The sequence below is a fragment of the Sorex araneus genome, chromosome 6, assembly GCF_027595985.1.
Source record: "Sorex araneus isolate mSorAra2 chromosome 6, mSorAra2.pri, whole genome shotgun sequence".
NCBI lineage: Eukaryota > Metazoa > Chordata > Mammalia > Eulipotyphla > Soricidae > Sorex > Sorex araneus.
Window position 1 is genome coordinate 71,291,133 of NC_073307.1, and position 23,150 is coordinate 71,314,282.

Sequence of the window (23,150 nt, forward strand, 5' to 3'; positions counted from 1 at the left end):
AGCCAGAATCTGGAAAAAACCCAAGTGCCCTAGAACAGATGACTGGTTGAAGAAACTTTGGTACATCTATACAGTGGAATACTATGCATCTGTTAGAAAAAAAGGAGGTCATGAATTTTGCATATAAGTGAATAAGCATGGAGAGTATCATGCTAAGTGAAATGAGTCAGAAAGAGAGAGACAGACACAGAAAGATTGCACTCATCTGTGGAATATAGAATAACAGAGTAGGAGACTAACACCCAAGAATAGTAGAAATAAGGACCAGGAGGTTGACTCCATGGCTTGGAGGCTGACCTCACATTCTGGGGAGAGGGCAACTCAGAGAAGGGATCACCAAGTATAATGCGGTCGGAGGTCATTCGGGGGAAGGGTGATGCGGGCTGAATGTAGATTAGAGACTGAAACAGTGGCCACTCAACACCTTTATTGCAAACTACAACACCTAATTAGAGAGAGAGAACAAAAGGGAACACCCTGCCACAGTAGCAGGGTGGGGTGGGGGGAGATGGGATTGCGGAGGGTGGGAGGGATGCTGGGTTTACTGGTGGTGGAGAATGGGCACTGGTGAAGGGATGGGTTCTCGAACTTCGTATGAGAGAAACATGAGCACAAAAATGTATAAATCTGTAACTGTACCCTCACGGTGATTCACTAATTAAAAATAAATAAATTAAAAAAATAATGAGATGAGGTACAGAAAACTTCCAAAGAACAGAAGGAAATGAATTGCTGACAGAACTTTGGGATGAATTCAAGAGTAACAACATAAGAATCATCAGAGCCCCAAAGGTTTAGGAAAATAACCCTAACAAAGAAGCAACAGTCAAAATAATCATTACTGGAAAATTGCCAGAGCTGTAGAATCCGTACACTCGCATCCAGGAGGCCTGAAGGCACTAGCTAAAAAAGATTTACAGAATTAACAAACAGAATTTCTGGACCTAAAGAAAATGGTGGGTTATAGTTTTTAAAAAATTCAATGAAATGAATGCCTCACTAGGAATACTTTACCCAATCAGACATCAGATACTCATTCAGATTTGAAGAAATGATATATAATGTCATGGATATACAACAACTCAAGAACTTCACAGACTCAAAGTCACCTTTACAAGAATAAAAGGGGCTACTTTATGACAAGATGAGTCTCACAAACATGCCAAACTCCTATAAAAGATTGCACAAAACTCTATGACAATAATCTCTCTCAATGTCAACAGGCCAACTGCACCAATTAAGAATCACAAAGGGTCAGAATGAATTAGAACATTGAACCCATCATTCTGCTGCCTGTAAGAAACATTTGAATCAACAGAGAAAACAGATTCAAAGTCGAAAGTTGGAGGAGAGTCCTGCAAGCAAATGAACACCTCAAAAAGCCTAGGATGGCCATTCTACTATCAGATGACTTAGACTTCCTCAAAAAAGCAATAATAGACAGCAAAAAGTTATTTCTTAATGATTAAGGAATATGTACAACAGGATGAACTCATATTTCTGAAAATATATGTATCTAATTACTGCAGCACTGTAGCACTGTCATCCCGTTGTTCATCGATTTGCTCGAATAGGCACCAGTAATGTCTCCATTGTGAGACTTGTTGTTACTGTTTTTGGCATATCAAATATGCCTCGGGTAGCTTGCCAGGCTCTGCCTATGGGCGGGATACTCTCAGTAGCTTGCCGGGCTCTCTGGGAGCGACAGAAGAATCAAACCCAGGTCGGCCACGTGCAAGGCAAACGCCCCACCCGCTATGCTATCGTTCAGACCAACAAAATACTTAAAACAACTGCTAATAGACTCCAAAAACATAATAACACAGTAGAAGTTAGAGATTTCAATACAATCTATTCACTTCTCAATATATAAACTAGATTAAAGCTTAGTAAAGACATGGTTACTTTAAAGAAAGAAATAGAAGACAGGACTTCAGTAGATGTACAGGGCATTTCATCCCCCAAAAGCTAGTCTTCTCCAATGCACATGGGACTTTCTCGAAGATTGATCACATGCTGGGACACAAAACATAACTCCACAAAGTCAAGAGGAAATTGTACCAAACATCTCAGACCATGTTGCACTGATTTGTGTTAATCACAAACACAAAGGGAGAAATAAATCTAACCATGGAAAATTAAACTATTGAAAAGCCAGTTAATCACAAACACCAAGGCAGAAATAAATCTAACCATGAAAATTAAACTATTGAAAAGACAGATAAGAAATCAGGGAGGAAATAAAAAGATTCCTGGAAACCAACAAGAATAAGGACACGACCTACCAAAACTTGTGAGACACAGCAAAAGCGGTGTTAAGAGGCAACCACATAGCTCTGCATAAATTCATCAGGATACAGAAAAGGGCCCACAAAAATAACTTGACTATACAAATTAAGAAATTAGAAAAAGACAAACAGAAGTAACCTAAAGCAGGAGGAAGGGACATAGAGCAGAAATTAAAGAACTAGAATCCAAGAAGTAATCCCAAAGGTCAAAGAAACCAAGAGTTGATACTTTGAAAAAATAAGCAAGACTGATAAAGGATTGGCAAAATTCACAAAGAAGGCAGAGCAATAACCCTAATAAACCAATTTGAATATGAAAAGTGTGATATCACAGAAATTCAAACGATCATCAGATTACTTTGAAAATCTATATGCCATGAAACAAAAGAACACACAAGAAATGGAGAGATTCTAGAACTAGTACAATTCAACCTCCCAAGGTTCAACCAATAAGATATGAAATCTGAGCAGATTTTTCAGTTTTGAAGATATTGAAATGGTAACCAAAATTCTACCCAAAACTAAAGCCCAGGCCCAGATGTATTCACTAGTGAAATCTTTAAAACCTTTAAAGAAGACCTACTGTCAATCCTTTTCAGACTCTTCCAGATAATTTAAAATACAGAAACACTCCCAAATACTTTGTATAAATAAAATGTCACCCTGATACCAGAGCAGACAGAGTCAACACTCACACACACACACACACACACACACACACACACACACACACACACACACTGGAACTACAGGATGAACACAGGTGTAAAGAACCTCAACAAAATATTAGCAAATATAACCCAGCAACTCATTAAGATGATCATACACCATGATCAAGCAGGATTCATTCTGTTTTTTTGTTTTTGTTTTTGTTTTTTGGGCCACACCCAGCAATACACAGGGGTTACTCCTGGCTCTGCACTCAGGAATCACCCCTGATTCCTGGTGGTGCTCAGGTACCATATGGGATGTTGGGAATTGAACCTGGGTCGGCCTCGTGCAAGGTAAATGCCCTACCCATTGTGCTATTCCTCCAGCCCTTAAGCATGATTCATTCTGATGATGCAAGAATGGTTTAACATACACAAGTCAAGCAATGCAAAACATTGTATCAATGAGATAAAAAGTGAAAGTCATATAATCATATTAGTAGATGCAGAGAAAATGTTTGACAAGATACAGCACCCATTCATGAAAAAAAAAAACCCTCAAGAAAATGGGAACTGAAGGATCTTTCCCCAAGATAGTCAGAGCCATCTACCACAAGCCCAAAGCAAATAGAACATTCAGTGAGGAAAAACTAAAAGACTTCACCCCACACAAATGAATCTTGGATCCGAGCAACTCTTGGCAGAAAGGCCTCTGGACTTTGCATTAGGCCTACTTTGCCCGGGCCACCCCAGATGGGAAAAGATGTCGTCCCTCCATCCCCAGGAAGCCCGACAGCCGCCATCTACCAGAGCTCATTGGAAAATCCATGTATGGGCCAGCAGTGATGACACACACCAGGCCTCGAAGGATAGGAGTGGGGCCGGTCCTCCTCCCCCACCCCAATGGGACTGAGATGCTGCCCAGGAACGGCCGCCCCCTTACCCCACCTGCTACTGATTAAGCTCCTTAACAGTCATGATGCCAGAGACACACAAATGAACAAACAAATCTCAAACCCAAGCAGCTCTTGGCAGAAATCTCTCCAGACCTAATTATTGAAGTTTTAGAATTTCGAGATCATATGCTATTCATAAGGTGCAATAGAAAACAAATTGTCTAATGTTGACTTTTTGGCAGGTCTGAGTGCTCGGGGAAAATTCCAAATAATAATGTTAGGACTGATGTTGAAATATTGAATGTAATCAAAGTAGAGAGAGAGTAATGTGGAAATTATCTGCCACACAAGTAGGGAGAGAGGTGGGATAGGGAGTATACTGGGGTTTTTGGTGGTGGAAAATGTGCACTGGTGAAAGGATGGGTGTTTGGTCATTGTATGACCTAGACTCAAACATGAAAGTTTTGTAACTATTCTCATGGTGATTCAATAAATAAATTTATTAGAATAAATAAAAACCTTCACCCTAAGTTCAGGTATAAAACAAGGCTTCCCACTCTCTATGCTTCCATTCAATATAGTTAAGAGGGAATGTGTCTGCCACAGAGCAGGGGGTGGGAAGAGGTGGGGATGGCAGGAGTGACACTGGGAACATTGTTGGTAGAGAATGGCCACTAATGGAGGGATGGGTACTCGAACACTGTTTGATTGAAACATAATCACAAAAAATTGTAAGTCTGTAACTGTATCACATGATGATTTATTAAAATAAAAAATAATATATGTATATACATGCATATATATAAATATATATATAGTACTGGAAGTACTGACATAACAATTAGGCAAGAAAAAGTAATTAAGGGCATCCAAATAGGAAGGGGACAAGTCAAGCTCTCACTGTTTGCAGATGACTCAGAAAATCCTAAAGATTCTACCAAAAACATTATATTTTTATAGTAAAATGTCAGGCAAAAAAACTAATACATAAAATTCCATGGCTTTCCAATATGCAAATTATAAAAGAGAGGAGAGGGAAATTAAAAAAAAAAAGTTCACAATTGTGCCTCCAAAGACCAAGTACTTCAGAATCAGCTGAACTAAAGATGTGAAAGACCTATACAAAGAAATATACAAATCACTAGTTTAACAAATAAAAGAGAACTCAAGGAAATAGAGACACATTCTGTAATTCTTCATTTGGAGGATTAATATCAAAATGACAAAAATCATCAAAGCACTGTAGGCATTCAATGCAACCTCTATAAGATTGTCCATGAAATTTTTCAAAGAAATGGGTCAAATACTCCTGAAATTCATACGAAATAACTTTCACCCCCATTGAAAAGCTAAAGCAATTCTTGGGTAAAAGAAGTTGGGAGTCACTTTCCCAACTGTAGTACAAAATATTAATAATCAAAAGAGCATGGTACTGGCATAAAGACATCCTAATTTCAATGGAATAGAGTTGAATATCCTTGGACAGACCCTCAGGTATGTAATCACTTAATATTTAATAAAAGAGCAAAAAATATAAAGTCGAACAGGAAAGACTCTTTAACAACTGATGCTGGGAAAACTGGACAGCTACATAGAAAATAAATAAATAAATAGACTTCTTTCTAGGGCCATATACAAAAGTCAAATTTAAATAGATTAAAGAGCTTGATAACAGACCTGTGACTCACAGGGTGAAAACAAATAACTTTGGTGAAATTTAGGCTGAGCCTTTCATTTCTTTTGATATTTATAACCATTACAACGGCAGATCTTCCAACCCACTCTGTATGAATACCCTGATTTGGCATGCAAATTTTGGCATGGCTCCTCATTGATTCTTCCTGATTTTACCTTCTTTCAAAATGTAATGACTTCTACACTGTATTAATTCTGTACCAATTATTTAGATCACTGTGATGGAAGCTTATCATAAAACTATTTTAATAGAAGAATTCTGAGATTTTTACATATAGAAAGCCAAGGCTGGTGGCAATAGAATTTTAACCAAAGATAACATAACTAGTAAATACTAGACTGAATATGTAAATGAAGGTGTCTTTCTTGCGACTATTTTTTCCACTATATCATGTTCTTATCCTCCCAATGTGGCACCGTTGGGAAGGACTAGTAAAGAGAGGGTGCTAAAATCTGAGGGCTAGGACAAATGGAGATATTACTGGTGCCCACTCCAGCAAATCGATGAACAACGGGATAACAGTGATACAGTGATACAGTGATATCATGCTCTCTGTCCTTCTGGCAAGAAATGTTGAAGTATAATTTAAACAAACAAAATTATTGATGATATTTAATAAGTAAATAAATTTTACATCTTTGAACTTTCAGATAAGCAATGTTTATGCTTCAAATTAATTTTTATCAATTATGTTTTCCAGCACAGCAAGACTTTCAAAAAAAAGTTAAGCATTTTTATTTTCTTTTTAAATACCAATAATATTTATTAAATTCAAACTATTATCTGTGTAAACATTTAACTAAAGCATTACTATTATGAGATATGAATACAGTCTTTGATGGGTTCAACAAAATAAGTGGTATGTTTAAAAAATAAATTTGATGATCAAATAGATCTATTTTACATATTTTCTTTCAACAGTTCCAGTAAGAGAAATAGCATAGTATTTTTAAAAAACATGTACAGCAAAGATTGTTCCTATTATAATGGCAAATTCTGGAAACTGTAAGTACAAATAGTCATTGAACAGTCAAATAGCCATATTCCTAACCAGGAAGAAGTTACAGTAAGAACAGTCTGCAACCAATTATACTCAACAGAGAATGCTTTTTCTTGTCAGTTGGTTTCCTAATTCTTTTTCTAAGAGACAGCAAAACTTTGGCAACTGGATGTATTAAAAACATATTTTCAAAGTTCAAGATATTGTCATAGTATTTTGTAGTGTGAAAGGCAATCTGCACATCAAGAAGCTAAGCATCTTCTTAATTAATTAATTTATTTATTTTGCTTTTTAGGTCACACCTGGTGATGCTCAGGGGTTACTCCTGGCTTTGCACTCAGGAATCACTCCTGGTGGTGCTCAGGGAACCCAGATCGACTACGTGCAAGGCAAATGCCCTACCCACTGTGCTATCACTCCAGCCCCAAGAAGTTAAGCATCTTTAAAGGTAAAATATTGCTTCAAAATTTAACAACATCTGCTTGATATAAAATATGCAGAAAATATATTGCATTAAATATCTCTAGTTTGCTATAATCCTCTGATAGGATATTGTATGCTATATACGTACATTCATTTAGAAAAACAAAGTTGCTTTATGAACCCAAATAAATCATCTTAGAAAATTTTCAAGTAATTTAAAATTGACAATTCACCCTTAGTTTTTGAGAGTTTTTACTATCTTAAGTAAAGACAAAATATGATTTGTTTGAATAAAATTAAACATTTATGCTTTGATCAACTCACCTCCATGACCATATCGTCTGTGCCATGAAAACTCTGAAAAGGAATCAGAAAAATTATTTTAATATTAAAAGAACTCTAGAAGCATGGTTTAAAATATTATTCCAATAATTGAAATACTAGTGAATGAAATTAGATTGTTGGTCCTATACTAAGAAGCTTAAAATGTTATGTATTTTCAGTTAATTTATTTCTTACCTTTACATATTACAATTGTAGAATTTTATTTTCTTATCAAAAGATTTAGTATGATCTTTTAATATTAATAAGATGATTTGATTTATTTTTTCAGAAAAATAAATAATATTACTACAACCTTTTAATATATGTGCACAGTTATGCATGTGTGCATAAATGTTATTAAAATTGTTACAGACTTATAAAATTATCATCTGTCTGAAAATAATAAAATTATTAGAATGAAGCATTGCTTAGCTAAATAAAATATTATTTTGTATGCATTTTTAATGAAAGTTTTAATGAAACTTTAATGAATGGTTGAATAGATTGGCCATTTGTTAACTTGATTATTATGCTTCTTGTTATATACCACTGGACTGGAGCAATAGCACAGCAGGTAGGGCGTTTGCCTTGCAGGCGGCCGACCCAGGTTCGATTTCTTTGTCCCTCTCAGAGAGCCCGGCAAGCTGCCAGGAGTATCCTGCCTGCACGGCAGAGCGGCAAGCTACCCGTGGTGTATTCAATATGCCAAAAAAAGTAACAAGTCTCACAATGGAGACACTACTGGTGCCCGCTCGAGCAAACTGATGAACCACGGGACGACAGTGCAACAGTGCTACAGTTATACCACCTATGAGAGAAATCATTTGGGTGTGTTCCTCTTTGTGATTGACTTTGCTCAGCACGATCCAGTTCCATCCATGTAACAGTAAAATGCATGATTTTGTCTTTTTTACAGCTGAGTAGAATTACATTTTGTATATAAACCAGTTTCTTTACCAATTTCTCAGTTTAAGAAGAGGACTCCCAGAACGACCACCAACTGGGAGCTCTTTCGTTCTATTGCAGCAACATGGGAAGATGCCATCGTTGACATCAATGAGGAATACGATGGACTGGTACAGCAACTTCATGACTGTGCGAGAAAGGCCTAGAGTGAGAAAGCCACAAAAAAACGTCTGTCTTCAGAAACTCTCGAGTTCATTCACCAACATGGTTTGGCACGAGCCTCAAGCAATTACAAGCTAATATCCAAGCTCGCAAAGCTGTGCAGAGAAGCAATAAAGGAAGACCTCAAAGAGAGAAGAGCAGCAGTCTTGGCTGATGTAGCAGAAGCCAGGAAAAGTTTTCGCAACACCCAACTGTCCTTTACCAACTATAAGACCAAGATGACTGCCTTCCAAAATCCTGATGGGTCTATCACATCTTCCAGAAGGGCAATGGAGAAGATTATCCATGACTTCTACTCAGATCTCTTCGATAGCCATGTCCACCCGCATATGTACACAGGATGGATGTGTCGTTCCCAGCGTTCTCCCTTCAGAAATCCGACAAGCCATCTTGTCTGTAAAGAAGCATACAGCACTCGATCCAGACAACATCAGACCCGAACACCTGAAGAATCTGCCACCAGTAGATTCTTCAATACACTGGCTTGGCTCTTCACACACTACCTGTCTGAGTGCAAGGTTCTATCCCAATGGAAAACCAGCAGGATCATTCTGTTGTACAAGAAGGGAGACATTCACAACATTGGCAACTATCGTTCAATCTGCCTGTTGTCTATTGTCAATAAGTTGTTCACTCAAGTCATCCTGAATAGGATTGGCAAAACACTAGACAAAGGACAACCATGCTAGCAAGTTGGGTTCCGAAGAGGATTCAGCACAATAGACCATGTCCACATGGTGACCAAGCTCATTGAGGTTTCACAAGAGTTCAAGATGCCGCTCTGTCTAATGTTCACCAATGTAAAGATGGCCTTTGATTCAGTTGAGACTGAAAGAGTCATTGAAGCCCTAGCCAAACAGGGTGTTCAAACTCAGTACATCAGGATCCTCCGTGAGTTATGTATTATGGATTCACCACCAGGATCTCACCATTCTACAAGGAAGTGATCATCGATGTAAAGAGAGTTTAGCAGAGTGATCTTATTTCACCAGAACTCTTCAGTGCCACCCTCAAGAATGTCATGCGACAACTGTAATGGGAAAGAATGGGAGTGAAGATAGACAATTGGCAACTATACCACCTCCGCTTCGCTGATGACGTCGTTCTAATAACACCAAATATTAGCCAAGCAGCATAAATGCTGGCCAACTTCAACCATGAGTGTTGAAAGGTCGGACTACAGCTGAATCTCATGAAGACAATGTTCATAAGAAACAGACTAGTTCCTGATGTTCCATTTGCTCTAAATGGAATGAACATCTCCGAATGCAGCAGTTATATGTACCTGGGTCAAGAACTCAACATGACGAATGACTTGGCACCAGAGCTGCGCAGGAGGAAGAGAGCAGCATGGAACGCCTTCAAGAGCGTTGAAGAAGTTGTTAAGAGGACGAAGAACCTCCAGCTCCAAGCACTTCTTTTTGACTCCACCATTCTTCCTGCACTAACATATGCCTCAGAGACCTGAGCCCTATGGAAACAGGATGAGAATGCTATTCAGGTATCCAAAGAAGAATCAAAAGAGCTCTGCTTGGAGTATCACGTCTCACTCAAGTGAGAATCCAGAGTTCTGACCTCCGTTGATGATCGAGGATCAGGGACGCTGTCTCGTTTTGCCAAGGCATTGAAAATCAGATGGGTCGGACACATAATGTGATTTGGTGATGACCGCTGGACTAGAGCTATTACCAACTGGATTCCACAGGACAAAAGAACACCTAGCCACCCACCTACGAGATGGTCAGACTTCTTCGTCAAGACCCTGAATGTATGGTTTGATGATCTTTGTGTTCCTGGAGCGAGCAGACGCCATTGGGCTATACTAGTATGTGACAGGGACGACTGGAGACATTACAGGCGCTCACTCGAGCAAATCAATGAACAACGGGATGACAGGTGATTCAGGTGATTTATCTTTTATTTATAAATTTTATTTATCTTTTTTAAATGTCATAGGTATATTATAAGGTTTGCACTGAATTTGTACAGTGTTTTAGATAACACTGTCCTTTTGACATGTGAAGTCAAACGAGAAGTCAATGAGAAGGGGATATATTTCCACTCCCTGTGTATTCTTTTATTTCTTTTGGTAGTAATTTATACCTTTCTTTTTATCTTTCAACTTTTTTAAAGGCAATTCTCAGGTACGTTTTATGGATCAGAAGAGCCACACACAGCAGTGCTGAGGGCTTACTCTTCTCTCTTTTCTCAGGGATCACTACTAGAATGACTTGGGGGACGATATAAGATGCTGGGTATTGAACACAGGGCAGCTCAGAGCAATGCAAGTGCCTGAACTGCTATACTATCTTTCTGGCCCCAATACTTAATTTTCTTTAGGTACAAATGGGAATGAAAATTTTTAATTTCTCTATGAGTGCAATGGACTTCTGCATGTACTTTTTATAGCCTGCTAATTTATTCATAAGCTTATTGTTTCTACTTTTATTTTGATACAGTTCTTGGTATTTTCTAAGTATATCATGTCATCTGCAAAACGGAGACAATTTGACTATTTCTTTTCCCATCGGAATGCTCTTAATATCTCTTTCTTAGCCTAACTGTTAAGAAGAGGACTTCCCATGCTATACTGAATGAGGGGATAATCTTGTCTTATACTTACTCCTTTAGGGAAGGCTTTCAGTTTTTCATCATTGATTGTGATGTTAGCTGTGGTTTCATGCTTAATGGCTTCAACTATATTAAGATAAACTACTTCAGTCCCCATCTTATTGAGCACTTTCTTTCGTGACTTGGTGTTGAAATTTTCCAAACGCTTTCTCCACATGCAACTGGTATGGGTAAGTGGTTTTTATTTTTCTTTCAACTGTTATGACACCATTACACTAACTGACAAATGAATAGTAAACCATCCTTGCTTCCCTAGGATAAATCTTATTTGGTCATGATGTTTGCATTTTTTTATGTATTGTTGGATTCAACTTGCTAAAAAAGTTTTTTAGGCTTACTAAATTTATTTAAAAAATCATAAAACATTTTGTAAGAGCATTACATTTTGCACACTGCTCTGAATAGTTGCCAGGGACCTATGGACTATTGTTACTCTTCCTGTCCCACCCTTAACTCCAAACCTTATAGTGACCACAAAGCAAAGTGTTCACAATAATTACATTGGGGGAGGTTCTTTTAAATAACCAACAATGAATAAAAATTAAAATCCACTCATTCTGCTGTGTTTTGGAAAATTCAGTGTTAGTTTTTGCATCCCTTCCCCCACACACACACACTATTTTTTAAGGAACTAAAACATTATATCTGGTGAACAACAGAGATTTCACTACATTTTCAGTACATGCAGAAGACCTATGAAGCAGAGGAATGCTGACTTTTTTTAAAACAGAAACAGATAAAACAAAAAGAAAAGATGCATAACACCTTCAGTTCTTTACTAGCCTTAGAAAAACTTTCCAGAATAGTGCTTCCCACTATATAAAAGAAAAAATATCTTGCATTAGAATCCTTCATCATCTGCATACTGCTTCACACTGTTCTGCAGCAAATACTGTGCATTCTATATCTGGTCCTGTGCTTCTGTAATTGGTAATGAGCCATCTGCCATTTGGATGCGCTCCATGTATCTCTTGCAGAGTCCCAAGTTTCATCAGCTGTGAAACCAACCATGCCATCATAACAAGCCCAGGTCTTCCTCTTCTGCCAGAGGCCATCAGATCTCCTCTGCCAGGTGGTGGTGATGGAAGAAGGGGAAGATTCCGAGCTCTGCTACCATTTCTGCCACCTCGTCCTGGAGACATCAGCAGTGGGCCATGGCGAGGGCTCAAGTCATCATATAAACTCTCCTAGATGAAGGCACGGGACAGTCATTCCAACCAGGAGGCATTCTGTGAAACCACCTCTTACCCAAAGGGGAAATCACACGGGAGAGCACAGCAGTAAGCGAAGGTCATAGTAAAACCACCACGATCATCAAAAACATTGAGATCATAAGGCTGTGCACGTCCTTTTTTTTTTTCTTTTTGGGTCACACCTGGCAATGCACAGGGGTTACTCCTGGATCATGTACTCAGGAATTACTCCTGGCGGTGCTTGGGGGACCATATGGGATGCTGGGAATCGAACCCGGGTCGGCTGCATGCAAGGCAAATGCCCTGCCCGCTGTGCTATCGCTCCAGCCCCTGTGCACGTCCTTTAATAGGAGACTCTGATATAAAAACAAGGATGATCTTTATGCATTCTACGACCCTATCTGGTTTTCCTCCAACAAGTACAACTCTGTCAGTAGAATGAGGGCAGCATTCCTGGGAAAGTTTGATTGTTGTCTGAGTGTTCTCTGGTAGTTTTGAGTTTGGCACCTTTGACCCCAATATTTCTCCTGCCAGACTGATGAATCAACAGTCTTAATTAGCTGTCAAAGGCACTTTCTGTAGTCTTGGTAATTCAAGCATTCCACAGCATCAGATTTCAGTGGGAGCCAGCTGGTCTCCGTGGTTGATAGCCACTGCAGCCCTCTTCAGATGTAGGGATGATTTTCTTCAGAAATATCCAACTGGTTCAGTACCAGCACTAAGACTCAGCATGCTGGGGCCACTGCTGTCTGGGCCTGAAACACTGCCACTGCAGTCTGCAGGACACCCTCAGTGCTCTTTCCCAGTCAGCGGCCCAGCAGCCTTACTCTGAAGCAGAGTGTGGCATCCGCCATCTCATCAGTGTGTCCAGGCCCCTTGAAAGCCTGTTCCTCCTCCATGTCTTCTACAGGGTGCTTACCAAACTCACCACTGGTTCCCGTGTCAGGGAAAGGTTCCTCTAGCTGCTCAGTTTCCATTTTCTTGTATTAAACAGACACACCAATCACACGAGCCAACTGTCTCTTCGCCACCTCAGCAGGTCACAGCTAGACCACTTGCTACAATTTTTGAAAAGATCTTTGCATCTATATTGATCCCAGATAAAACTCTATAGTAATCTTTTTTTAGTGTGTCTCCATTGGTTTATGAGGGTTAATATTTGCCTCATAGAAACTGGAGGATTCCTATATCCATGACTTTCTGGAAGAGTCAGAAAGGCTTAGAAGTAGGACTTCTTTAAAGATACGAAGGAACAAACTAATAATCCTATGCGGACCCATACTTGTGTTTAGTGGAAGACTTTTGATAACCATTCCAATATCCTTGATTATTATTGGTTTGTTCAGGTGTCCTTTCTCCTCCTGATTCAGCTTTCGCAGTTTATAAAAACCCAAAATTTAAATTCATTTCTTCTAGTTTCTCTAATTTCATAACACAAACATTTTTATAATAATCCCTGATTATCATTTGAACTTCTTTTATTTTCTTCTTGACTAAAATGTCCTTACTTATAATTCAATATATACTGCAGTAATTCCAAAGACAATACCCGGGATATTGGTGGTGGGGAATGTGCGCTGGTGGAGGGATGGGTGTTTGATCATTGTGAGATTGTAACCCAAACACGAAACCTTGTAACTATCTCATGGAGATTCAATAGAATTTTAAAAATTAAAAAAAAAATTCTATAGACAAATGAAAAGTTTATCACATTCCTAACATTCTTTTTCTTTTTTTCAATTTTTACTAAAGAGCCATGATGATTTCACAGGCATCGGGGCTTCAGTTATAGCAGTGACATGTGTGAGGGGTACAACCATACACCCAAAACACAGATTCGCAGAACATGAGATCTAGGGACGACCACTGAAACTTTTCATCATTTGAATTTCTATAGAAAACTGTTCATATGTCTTTCTTTCATTTCTCTTTCAGCTAATTAGAGTCTTTTCTCCTTTTCCTGTGAGTGTAGCTAACCACTCATCAATCTCGCTTATTTTTAGAAAAAAACAGCTTTTGGTTTCATTGATTTTTTGAATTGTTTAATTTTAATCACTTTTATAAGACTCAAATGCCAATAATAAAAATTAAATTATATTAAAGTATAAGTAAAGAAAAACACAAAAGAAGCTTAAAACCTATTACTATTTTATTTGACATTAATGAGGTTTAATCCTCATATGTTATGGCAAATCCTACATAATGGTGAAACTTTCTTATCTTTCCAAATTCTACACTGAATAATGTCAAATTGAAATCAACCATGGTAGAATACTTACTGACCATAAATTGACAAATTCTTCACAACAGGGAACATTTTCCCTTTCTAGAGTTCCAGATTTTAATCATTTTAAAACATATTACACTGTGACATTTTAGTTGGAAGTAAAAAGTCAGGGAAAATGGGATCAAGTTTATATATGATCCAGAGCCACAAATTAATTCAAATATGAATAAAATAAATATACATATTGACTATATTAAAATAATTTAAGGGTAATGTAAAAAGAATATGTCTTACCTGATAGGCATACTGTTACAGATATCATAAGATGAATATTCATAAGCCACATTTTCATCTTGTATTCAGTAAAACTTAAAGTTGATTTTTTTAAAAAGAAGTTAGCTAGGGCAATTGGATAATATTAGATGCCTGTATCAAGAGAAGGGAAAGGAAACAGACAAGAGGGAAGAAAAGAGGGAAGAAGTGAAGTTAGTATAAATGTTCATATCTGTGGCTAGCAAAATTATTAATCTGACTTCATATTTCCTGTTTGTAAAATAAATGTGCTTACTTAAATACTTTTATAATAAAAAGGTACACTTAGTAACAAGAGTTCTGCTTCTGGATGATACCAAGAACACAGACAGGTCAATCAATAGGTATTTCAGTTTTTAAATATTTAACAAGTGAATATTATAATTAATTGCATCTTTACTGCAAATAGCAACATTTCAATGTGTCTGTGGCAATAATTTTAATATGAGTATTTGTATGAGGGTTGTGAACTCATGAACATTAATAGTTTTATCTTGTTATGATATTATCATAAAAATATGACAAATTTACCTATTGATGACTTGAAGCATATTTTTCTAGAAACAATATTTTGCAAATGCTAAAATATATTTGTTAATAATATATTCTGTAGGACAGAGGATAAGGTGGTTGGCTTGCATGGGGGCAACACTGCTTCAATCCCTGGACCACATAAAGTCTCCTATGCACTTTCAGAAATAATCCCTGTTCACGGAGCCAAGGATAATTTCTAAGCACAGCCACTGTTGCTCATCACCTCACACCATCCCCAAGTGACCCCAGCACACCCCCAAGCAATAACAAGATCAGAAAAATTTGTGTTTTCCATTGCGGCTTTTGTCTTGCATACACCTAACCCAGGTTTTAATTTCAGCACTACATTTGGTACCCAAGCACCTTCAGAAGTGATCTCTGAACATAAAAAGAGGGCAAACCTGAGAACCTTTGGGTGTGACACCAAACATCCTTCCCCCATCAAATACGTATTCTATTTCCTTCTACTTCTTCACTTCTTTCATTTACCCATTCAGTAAAAACTACATAACTACTTATATGTTAACATGGAAGAATATAGTCTACATTCAGTGAATTATAGAAATTTGGAGAGCCTTCCTTATAAGGACATAAAGAACAAAATTATTAATGCAAAACATAACTGGGAAGCTTTCAAAATCTATTGTTTTTTTAAACGCATAACATTTCTACAATTTACATAGAACCATGAAACTACCAAGAAGTCATGAAAGTACTCTAAAGAAAAAAATATAGATAGGTAGTATTATACTTCAAATTAATCTTTATTATTAAGTTATTGTAATTAAAATTGTGTCAAAGTAGAACAAGTTAGAATCTCAGATAAATGGAACCAAATTGAGAGCCCAGAAATAAATCATCTTATTTATGGCCAGTTAATTTACAACAAAAGGTCTAGATATGTGAAATGCAACAAGGAAAGTCTCTACAACAAATTGTACTGGGGGAGGAAGGGAAGAGGAGGGAAGGGAGGGGAGGGGAGGGGTCGGGAGGGGACAGGAGAGAAAGTGAGAGAAGACGGAAGGGAAGGGAAGGGAAGGGAAGGGAAGGGAAGGGAAGGGAAGGGAAGGGAAGGGAAGGGAAGGGAAGGGAAGGGAAGGGAAGGGAAGGGAAGGGAAGGGAAGGGGAAGGGAAGGGAAGGGGGAGCGAGGGAAGTACACATGTCATAATTTGTAAAGTATTGGTACATGCATCACCTGGTTGATCTTTACAAAACCATGGTTTTCTTGAAACAGAGTTTTTACATAGCTTATCTGTCTGCTTTCTCTACTTTCTTTTTCACTAAAGGAACTTTTTCTAGGTCTGTTGACTTCAAAGCTCAGTCAGAAGTAATAAAAACCAATATACCAAGAAAGTGCTCATATTTTTTGACAAACTTTAAAAAATATGTACATGTTATAATGGTTTTCATTGTGGTCTCTATCTTATTATTTGTTCAAGTGTTAGTGAAACAAGTTTTTTAAAATTATTCTGGTATAGATAACAATTTCTAACAACAATTTCATTTTACACATTACAACTTTTAGAGAAAAGACATGTGTACTTTACTGTGAAAATTACACTGGATTTCTAATTTATCTTTTTTTTCTATTTTGTTTTGTGGGTTACACCTGTGGTGTTCAGGTATTACTCCTGGCTCTATACTCAGGAATTAACTATTGTTGGTATTAGCGGACATTATGGAATGTTGGGATAAAACCCAGGTTTGCCATGTGCAAGGCCAAACCTACCTACTGTACTATCACTCCAGTCCCTCTAATTTATCTTTTTATAAACTTACGATTTGTGAATGTAAATGATTTTCATGGATCAGTGCTGCTGCTATAATTCTGTACTGAGAATAGTAGTAGAAACATTGATGAGAGAAAATATGAATGAGGAAAACAGATAAAAGATGAAGAGTAATTACTTTTAAAAGTTCTTAAATTTTTCATTTGTGTGAATTATATGATCATTTAATCCCATTAAAATTTATAGACTGGAAATTAGACTGTCTACACTAAAGGACATTAATTGTAGCTAAGCAGATCAAATAAATTTAGGAAACCAAAAATACGGTAAAAATATCTCAGCTGAGAAAGTTATTTAATAGTTCCTTTTCAAGTAAGAAGAGTAAAAGGTTAGGGATCACTGTTGCTATATATATTCTATAGAATGTGGTTTTAAGTGACAATGTCTAAAGTGCCATTATAATGCATACTTTAATGAGTGTGGCTGAAAATTTGTCCTCCAATTTCCATATGCATATTCAGATCAGAAGGAAATGATTTTATTTTCCTTTTGATATTGGGTTGCTTTTTGCACTATTCTGAGCACTATGTCATAGTGTATGTTTCCTTCACTCCAAAATACTTCCTATTTCAGAAATCACCCTGGAAGCATGTAATTTATTTCATTTAATGTTTTTTTTAAATTTTTTTATTAATAAACCACTGTGAGGTACAGTTACAAACTTATGAGCTTTCGTGTTTGATTTTCAGTCATACAGTGATCGTTTACCCATCCCTCCACCCTCCACCAGTGCCCATTCTCCTCCACCAATGATCCCAGTATCCCTCTCCCTACCCCCACTACATCCCCCACCACCCCACCCTGCCTCTGCACAGGGCATTCTTAATGGGTTTCTTGATGATCAGTATGAAAGCGTCTTTTACACCTTATTCACACACCTGTTTGTCGCTAGTCAATTATTTTATAGTGCCAAGCTATTTTATCATTCCTGTCTATCACATTAAGTCATCAGTACAGTAGAGGAGAGAGACCAGAGAAGCATTGTTAAGTTTGGTTCTATTTTGGATCTCATACATTCAGTTTTGTGGGGTTTTTATATTTGATTTTCATATTTGATATTTAGCAGAAATTTTTCAGAATCTAATTGAGTTTCATGACAAAATACAAGACTACAGACTGAAACAATTATATTCATTGCCAGGTTCAGGAAACCAGCATCTTTAGGTGGCAGAATACATAGCAACTCCTACATGTATTTGACCCACACTTAAAATCCTGTATGTATGTAGTCAAGCGTCTCTTAAAATTTTTGAAAACATGAAAGTTCCTGCCGATTCAAACTACCTATAATGGAATTGATAGTCTAAGATCATATAAATTATTTTCACTGAAATTGCAAAACTGAGACATTAATAGAAAATGAAATACTAATAAGGGATAAATAAATCCATGTGATTTCTTGGTCAACTGAAATAAAACTTGCTGATCTAGTCAGTGAATATGAGTAAAAAAGAAATATTTTGTCATGAAATATTTGAAACTCAACTATTTTTCTATAGCATTAATAATGAACAGTTTATTATGTAAGGGCAAAACCATACTTTATTTAGTGTTTAATCACCATAGATTGGCAAAGAATTACTGTTTAAAATAGGAGATAAATACTATACGAAAGGTAAAACATGGCAGGTGAAATTTAGTAGAACTTGGTAATAAAAAATAGTTTATGATTCTTCTGTTCTATTGTATCTGTTAAAAGAGGAACAGGATAGAAGAAAATAAACAGGCAAAGATGACAAATAGGAGAATGAGGATAAAAAGGAGCTCCAGAAACAGGGAGACATTAAACAAATAAGCATATGTCTCATTACAAGTAAGGACTCTCTGTTATCTGATGTTGCCAATCCCTGTGAGATTTTTATTTATGTTCTATTTTGTTTTCTAATTTTGCAGGGAGAAGCTACATCCATGGGGCTTATAGGATAAATCTGGCTCTAAGCTCAGGAATGATCCCTGGTAATGCTCAGGGAAACACATGCAGTACTGGGAATGCAACCAGATTTGACCTCTGACTACATGCAAGCAAATGTTTAACCTTCTGAAAACTCTCTCCAGCTCTTTGTGAGACTTTAGAAATTAACTACGATAGGTGGCTCGTGTAGATTACTCAGTAATACACAAGTAGTAAAATCCTATAACAGAGAGGGTAGGAGGGATGCTGGGTTTACAGGTGGTGGAGAATGGGCACTGGTGAAGGGATGAGTTCTCGAACTTTGTGTGAGGGAAACATGAGCACAAAAATGTATAAATCTGTAACTGTACCCTCACGGTGATTCACTAATTAAAAATAAATAAATAAATAAAAATCCTATAACAGAGATCTAGACCCATTTTATATTTTTGAATTTTTAAAACACATATATTCTTACTATATTTGAATATTTAATAAAAAACACATTTGCAAAACATTATGCCAAGGTAGCCTAAAATACAGTCTGGATCACCCATATTTGATCGTGCTTTTAATAAAACTAACAAGTTTTAATAAAATTTATATCTGCAATAATCCTCCAAAGTTAATAAAATCTTTGGAATAATACCCAAGGCGCATTTGAATCAAAACTTCAGGGAATTTTTAAGCATACTAAAAAGTTTAGACTATTAAGCGTGTAAGGATTGGAATATTCCCAATACTCATAGAGAATGTGCATGTGTATTCCTAATATACTAATCCATATCATTCCACTCTGACATTCAGAAGAGATTGCACCAGGGTGCCTCAGACACGAGCAGGCACCGTCCCTCCACCTGACCTAGGAACCCCGTGGCCACGAATTTCCAGAACCCAATGAAAAGCCGAGGAACGTGGGACCAGTGACTGCAAACTCCAGGCCTCAAGGGACAGGGAACGGGCTGCCACTTCCCATCTCCCCCCGCTCCACATGGGACCCTGCATGTCACGCCCATGAACAGCTTCCGTCTAAGCTCGTCGACGCCTGTGATACAGAGACGCACGATGAATCTTGGAGCGGAACAGATCCCTGCAGACGCGTCTCCAAACCTCGAGCCAGGCGCATTCCACAGGGTGCCTGAGGCTGCAGGAGGCGCCTGCCCTGCACCTGCCCCCTCGGAACCAGGGAGGCGGCAAACTTCCAGAACCCAGTGAAAAGCCCACGAACACCGGACTGCCAACTCCAGGCCTGAAGGGATAGGGGATTCACCGCTTTTTCCCATCTCCCCGCGCTACGGGACAAAGGACATCATGCCCACAAACTGTCTCCAGCTGCCATTTAGCACAGAGATGGCTGTGGCCCAGAGACTCACAACGGAATCTCGGAACCAAGCAGCTCCGTGCAGAGACGCCTCTGGAACTCACAGCAGGCCGACTGCCACGAGGTGGCTGCGACAGGGGCCGGGTGGCCCTCCCCCACCACCGGGAACCATTTGGGCTGAAAGATTCAAGAGCCCAATGAAAGTCCAGGTAAGCTCAACCAGAGACTGCAACTCCGGGCCTCAACGGAGAGATGCGGGCTGCGCCCTCCTACCACCTGTCTTTGCGGTAAACTGGGCATCACGCCCGCACTCTCTGGCTGCCACACGGGCGCGCTAATGGCCACGACCCAGAGACTCACATGAATCTCGGAACCCAGCAGTTTGCTGAAGAGACACCTCCGGGCCCGGGCCCGGCTGGTTACACCGGGGTTTCTCAGGTGGAACAAGCCTATTCCCTCCGCCTGCCCCCTAGGAATCCCGGGGGTCGCGAACTCTCGGAACCCAGGAAAAGCGCAGTTCCACGGAACCGGTGGCTGCCGGCTCCAGGCTTGAAAGATTAGGATACGGCCGCTCCTTCCCATCTCCCACCCCCGAGGTGAACTGGATTCTCGGCCGTGAGCCGCCCAGCTGCCACAAAGGTGCATTCACAGCCCTGATCCAGAGACTCACAAATGAATCAGAACCCAGCAGCTTGGTGCAGACATGCCCCCAGCCTTCGCCAGGCTGATTTCGCGGGGGTGCCTCAGACGGGAGCAGGCGCTGTCTCTGCACCTGCCGCCGGAGCCCCAGAGGCCGGGAACTTCCAGAACCCAGTGAAAAGCGCAGTGATGCAGGATCAGTGACTGCAAAGCCCAGGCCTGAAGTGACCCCGACGGCTGCTCCTTCCCATCCTCCTACGGGCCTCTGGACGTCACGCCCACAAACTGCCTCCGGCCGCAATTTAAGCGTGTTAAGGGCCATGATCCAGAGACTCTCAAGTGAATCTCAGAACCGAGCGGCTCGCTGCAGAGATGCCGCCGGCCTGCTCCAGGCCGACAGCACCAGGGGCCTCAGATGGAAGCAGGCGCCATCCCTCCACCTACCCCCTAGGAACACCAGTGGCTGCGAACTTCCAGAACCGAATGAAAAGCACAGATACGCAGGACCAGCGGCTGCAAACTCTTGGCCTCAAGCAATAGGAAATGGGCCATTCCTACCCATCTCCCCGCCCTAGGTACCCTGCATGTGTGCCCAGTGCAACCTCTCTCGTCCATTTAAACGCATTCACGGACATGAGCCAGAGACTCACAAGTGAATCCCAGGCCCGAGCAGCTCGCTCCAGGGACGCCTCCAGACCAGGCCAAGTTAAGGAGGTTCTCAGGAGGGAGTAGGCGCCATCACTCAAGCCGCCCCTTAGGAACCCCACTGACCGAGAAATCCCAGGACCAAATGAAAAGCCTAGGTATGCGGAACGAGTGACTGCAAACACCAGACCTCAGGGACAGGGGATGAGCCACTTCTTCCCATCACACTGCCACTATGGACCCTGCGGGTCGCGCCCACGAACTGCGTCCGGCTGCGATTTAAGCAGCAATGGCCATGATCCAGGGACTCCAAATTAATCTCTGAACCGAGCAGCTCGCTGCAGAGATGTGTTTGGACCTCACAGCAGGCCAATTTCACCAGGGTGCCTCAGACAGGAGCAAGTGCCATCCCTCCATTTGCCTCCCAGGAACCATGGCTGCTGCAAACTTCCAGATCCCAATGACCTCGGGAGCACTGATGCAAACTCCAGGCCCCAAGGTATAGTGTATGGGCTGCTTCGTCCCATCTCTCCGCCCCTAATGGGCTCTGGACGTCACACCCACGAACTGCCTCTGCTGCCATTTAGTGCATTAACGGCTATGATCCAGAGACTCACAAATGAATCTTGGAACTGAGCATCTCACTGCAGAGATTTCTCCAGACCCAGCTTATCTAAAATTTTAGAATTGCAGGAGTATGCAGCCGCTTTCATGGCCACGCTACATCTCCTGGTACTCAAAACAAGCAATACAAAATAAATGATCTAGAACCTGCCTGTTAAAAAATAAGTAAAAAAAAATTAAATGCAGAAGATACAGAACATTTAATGAAATGACTCCCAAAATGACACCTGCTCTATATTTTGTTATTTTTAGATAAGAATTAAATAATATGTGTCCACATCTGACTTATGTTAATAAATGTCATATGTTAAATAGATTGTTTAACATAATAATAAAAATAAATATATTCATATCACAATATTAATGATATATTTCTGTGACTAACACATGACAGATTTCCTATTTTTAAAGAATTCTCTTTTGGTGCTGGAGAGATAGTATAGGTGTAAGGTTCTTGCATTGCCTGTGACCAATGCTGGATTAAATCCCTGTACCACATATGGTCCGCAATAGAATAAATCGTAAAACATGATCAGTAAAACTGAGAACTGAGAGGGGAACCAGGAAAGGGATCTAAAACAATAGTGGAGGAACTTGAAACACGGGTGGAGGGATTGGTTTAATACTCTGCAACTATAAAATAATTCAATGCTACTATAAACTATAACAAAATAAGTAAAATATAAAATGACATCACACATTAATGGATACTTTAAATGAGTATAATTTTAAAACATAGATACAATAGTGTTAATTTTCTTTTATCCCTAGTTTGGAAGGTACAGGGGAAAATAACCATTGTTTTACAGGCAGAATAGCAGCAAAGTCAATGACACAGTAAGCTTTTCTGTAACCAGAACAGGAAGCTCTAAACAGCTAGATATTAACATCAAATTGTACCGGGATAGCTTCAACAGAGAGAAAAAAAGAGAAACAC

The 23,150-nt window shown here is 39.2% G+C and overlaps 1 protein-coding gene and 1 pseudogene across 7 annotated transcripts in view; both read right to left on the bottom strand.

The window, feature by feature from the left end:
* CNTN1 (contactin 1) overlaps positions 1–23,150 on the bottom strand; it is a 336,636-nt gene that overhangs the window by 181,281 nt on the left and 132,205 nt on the right. For all 7 annotated transcript variants that reach the window (XR_008630792.1, XM_055143917.1, XM_055143916.1 and 4 more), the window contains 2 exons: positions 14,751–14,882; positions 7,278–7,310 (listed from right to left, as the gene is read on the bottom strand). Coding sequence is in view for 6 of the 7 variants with exons in the window: in XM_055143917.1 (XP_054999892.1) it covers positions 7,278–7,310; positions 14,751–14,808 (91 nt within the window). In the remaining variant the exon portion in view is untranslated. The remainder of the gene's footprint in view (positions 1–7,277; positions 7,311–14,750; positions 14,883–23,150) is intronic.
* Positions 11,907–13,206, bottom strand: LOC101547840 (heterogeneous nuclear ribonucleoprotein K-like; annotated as a pseudogene).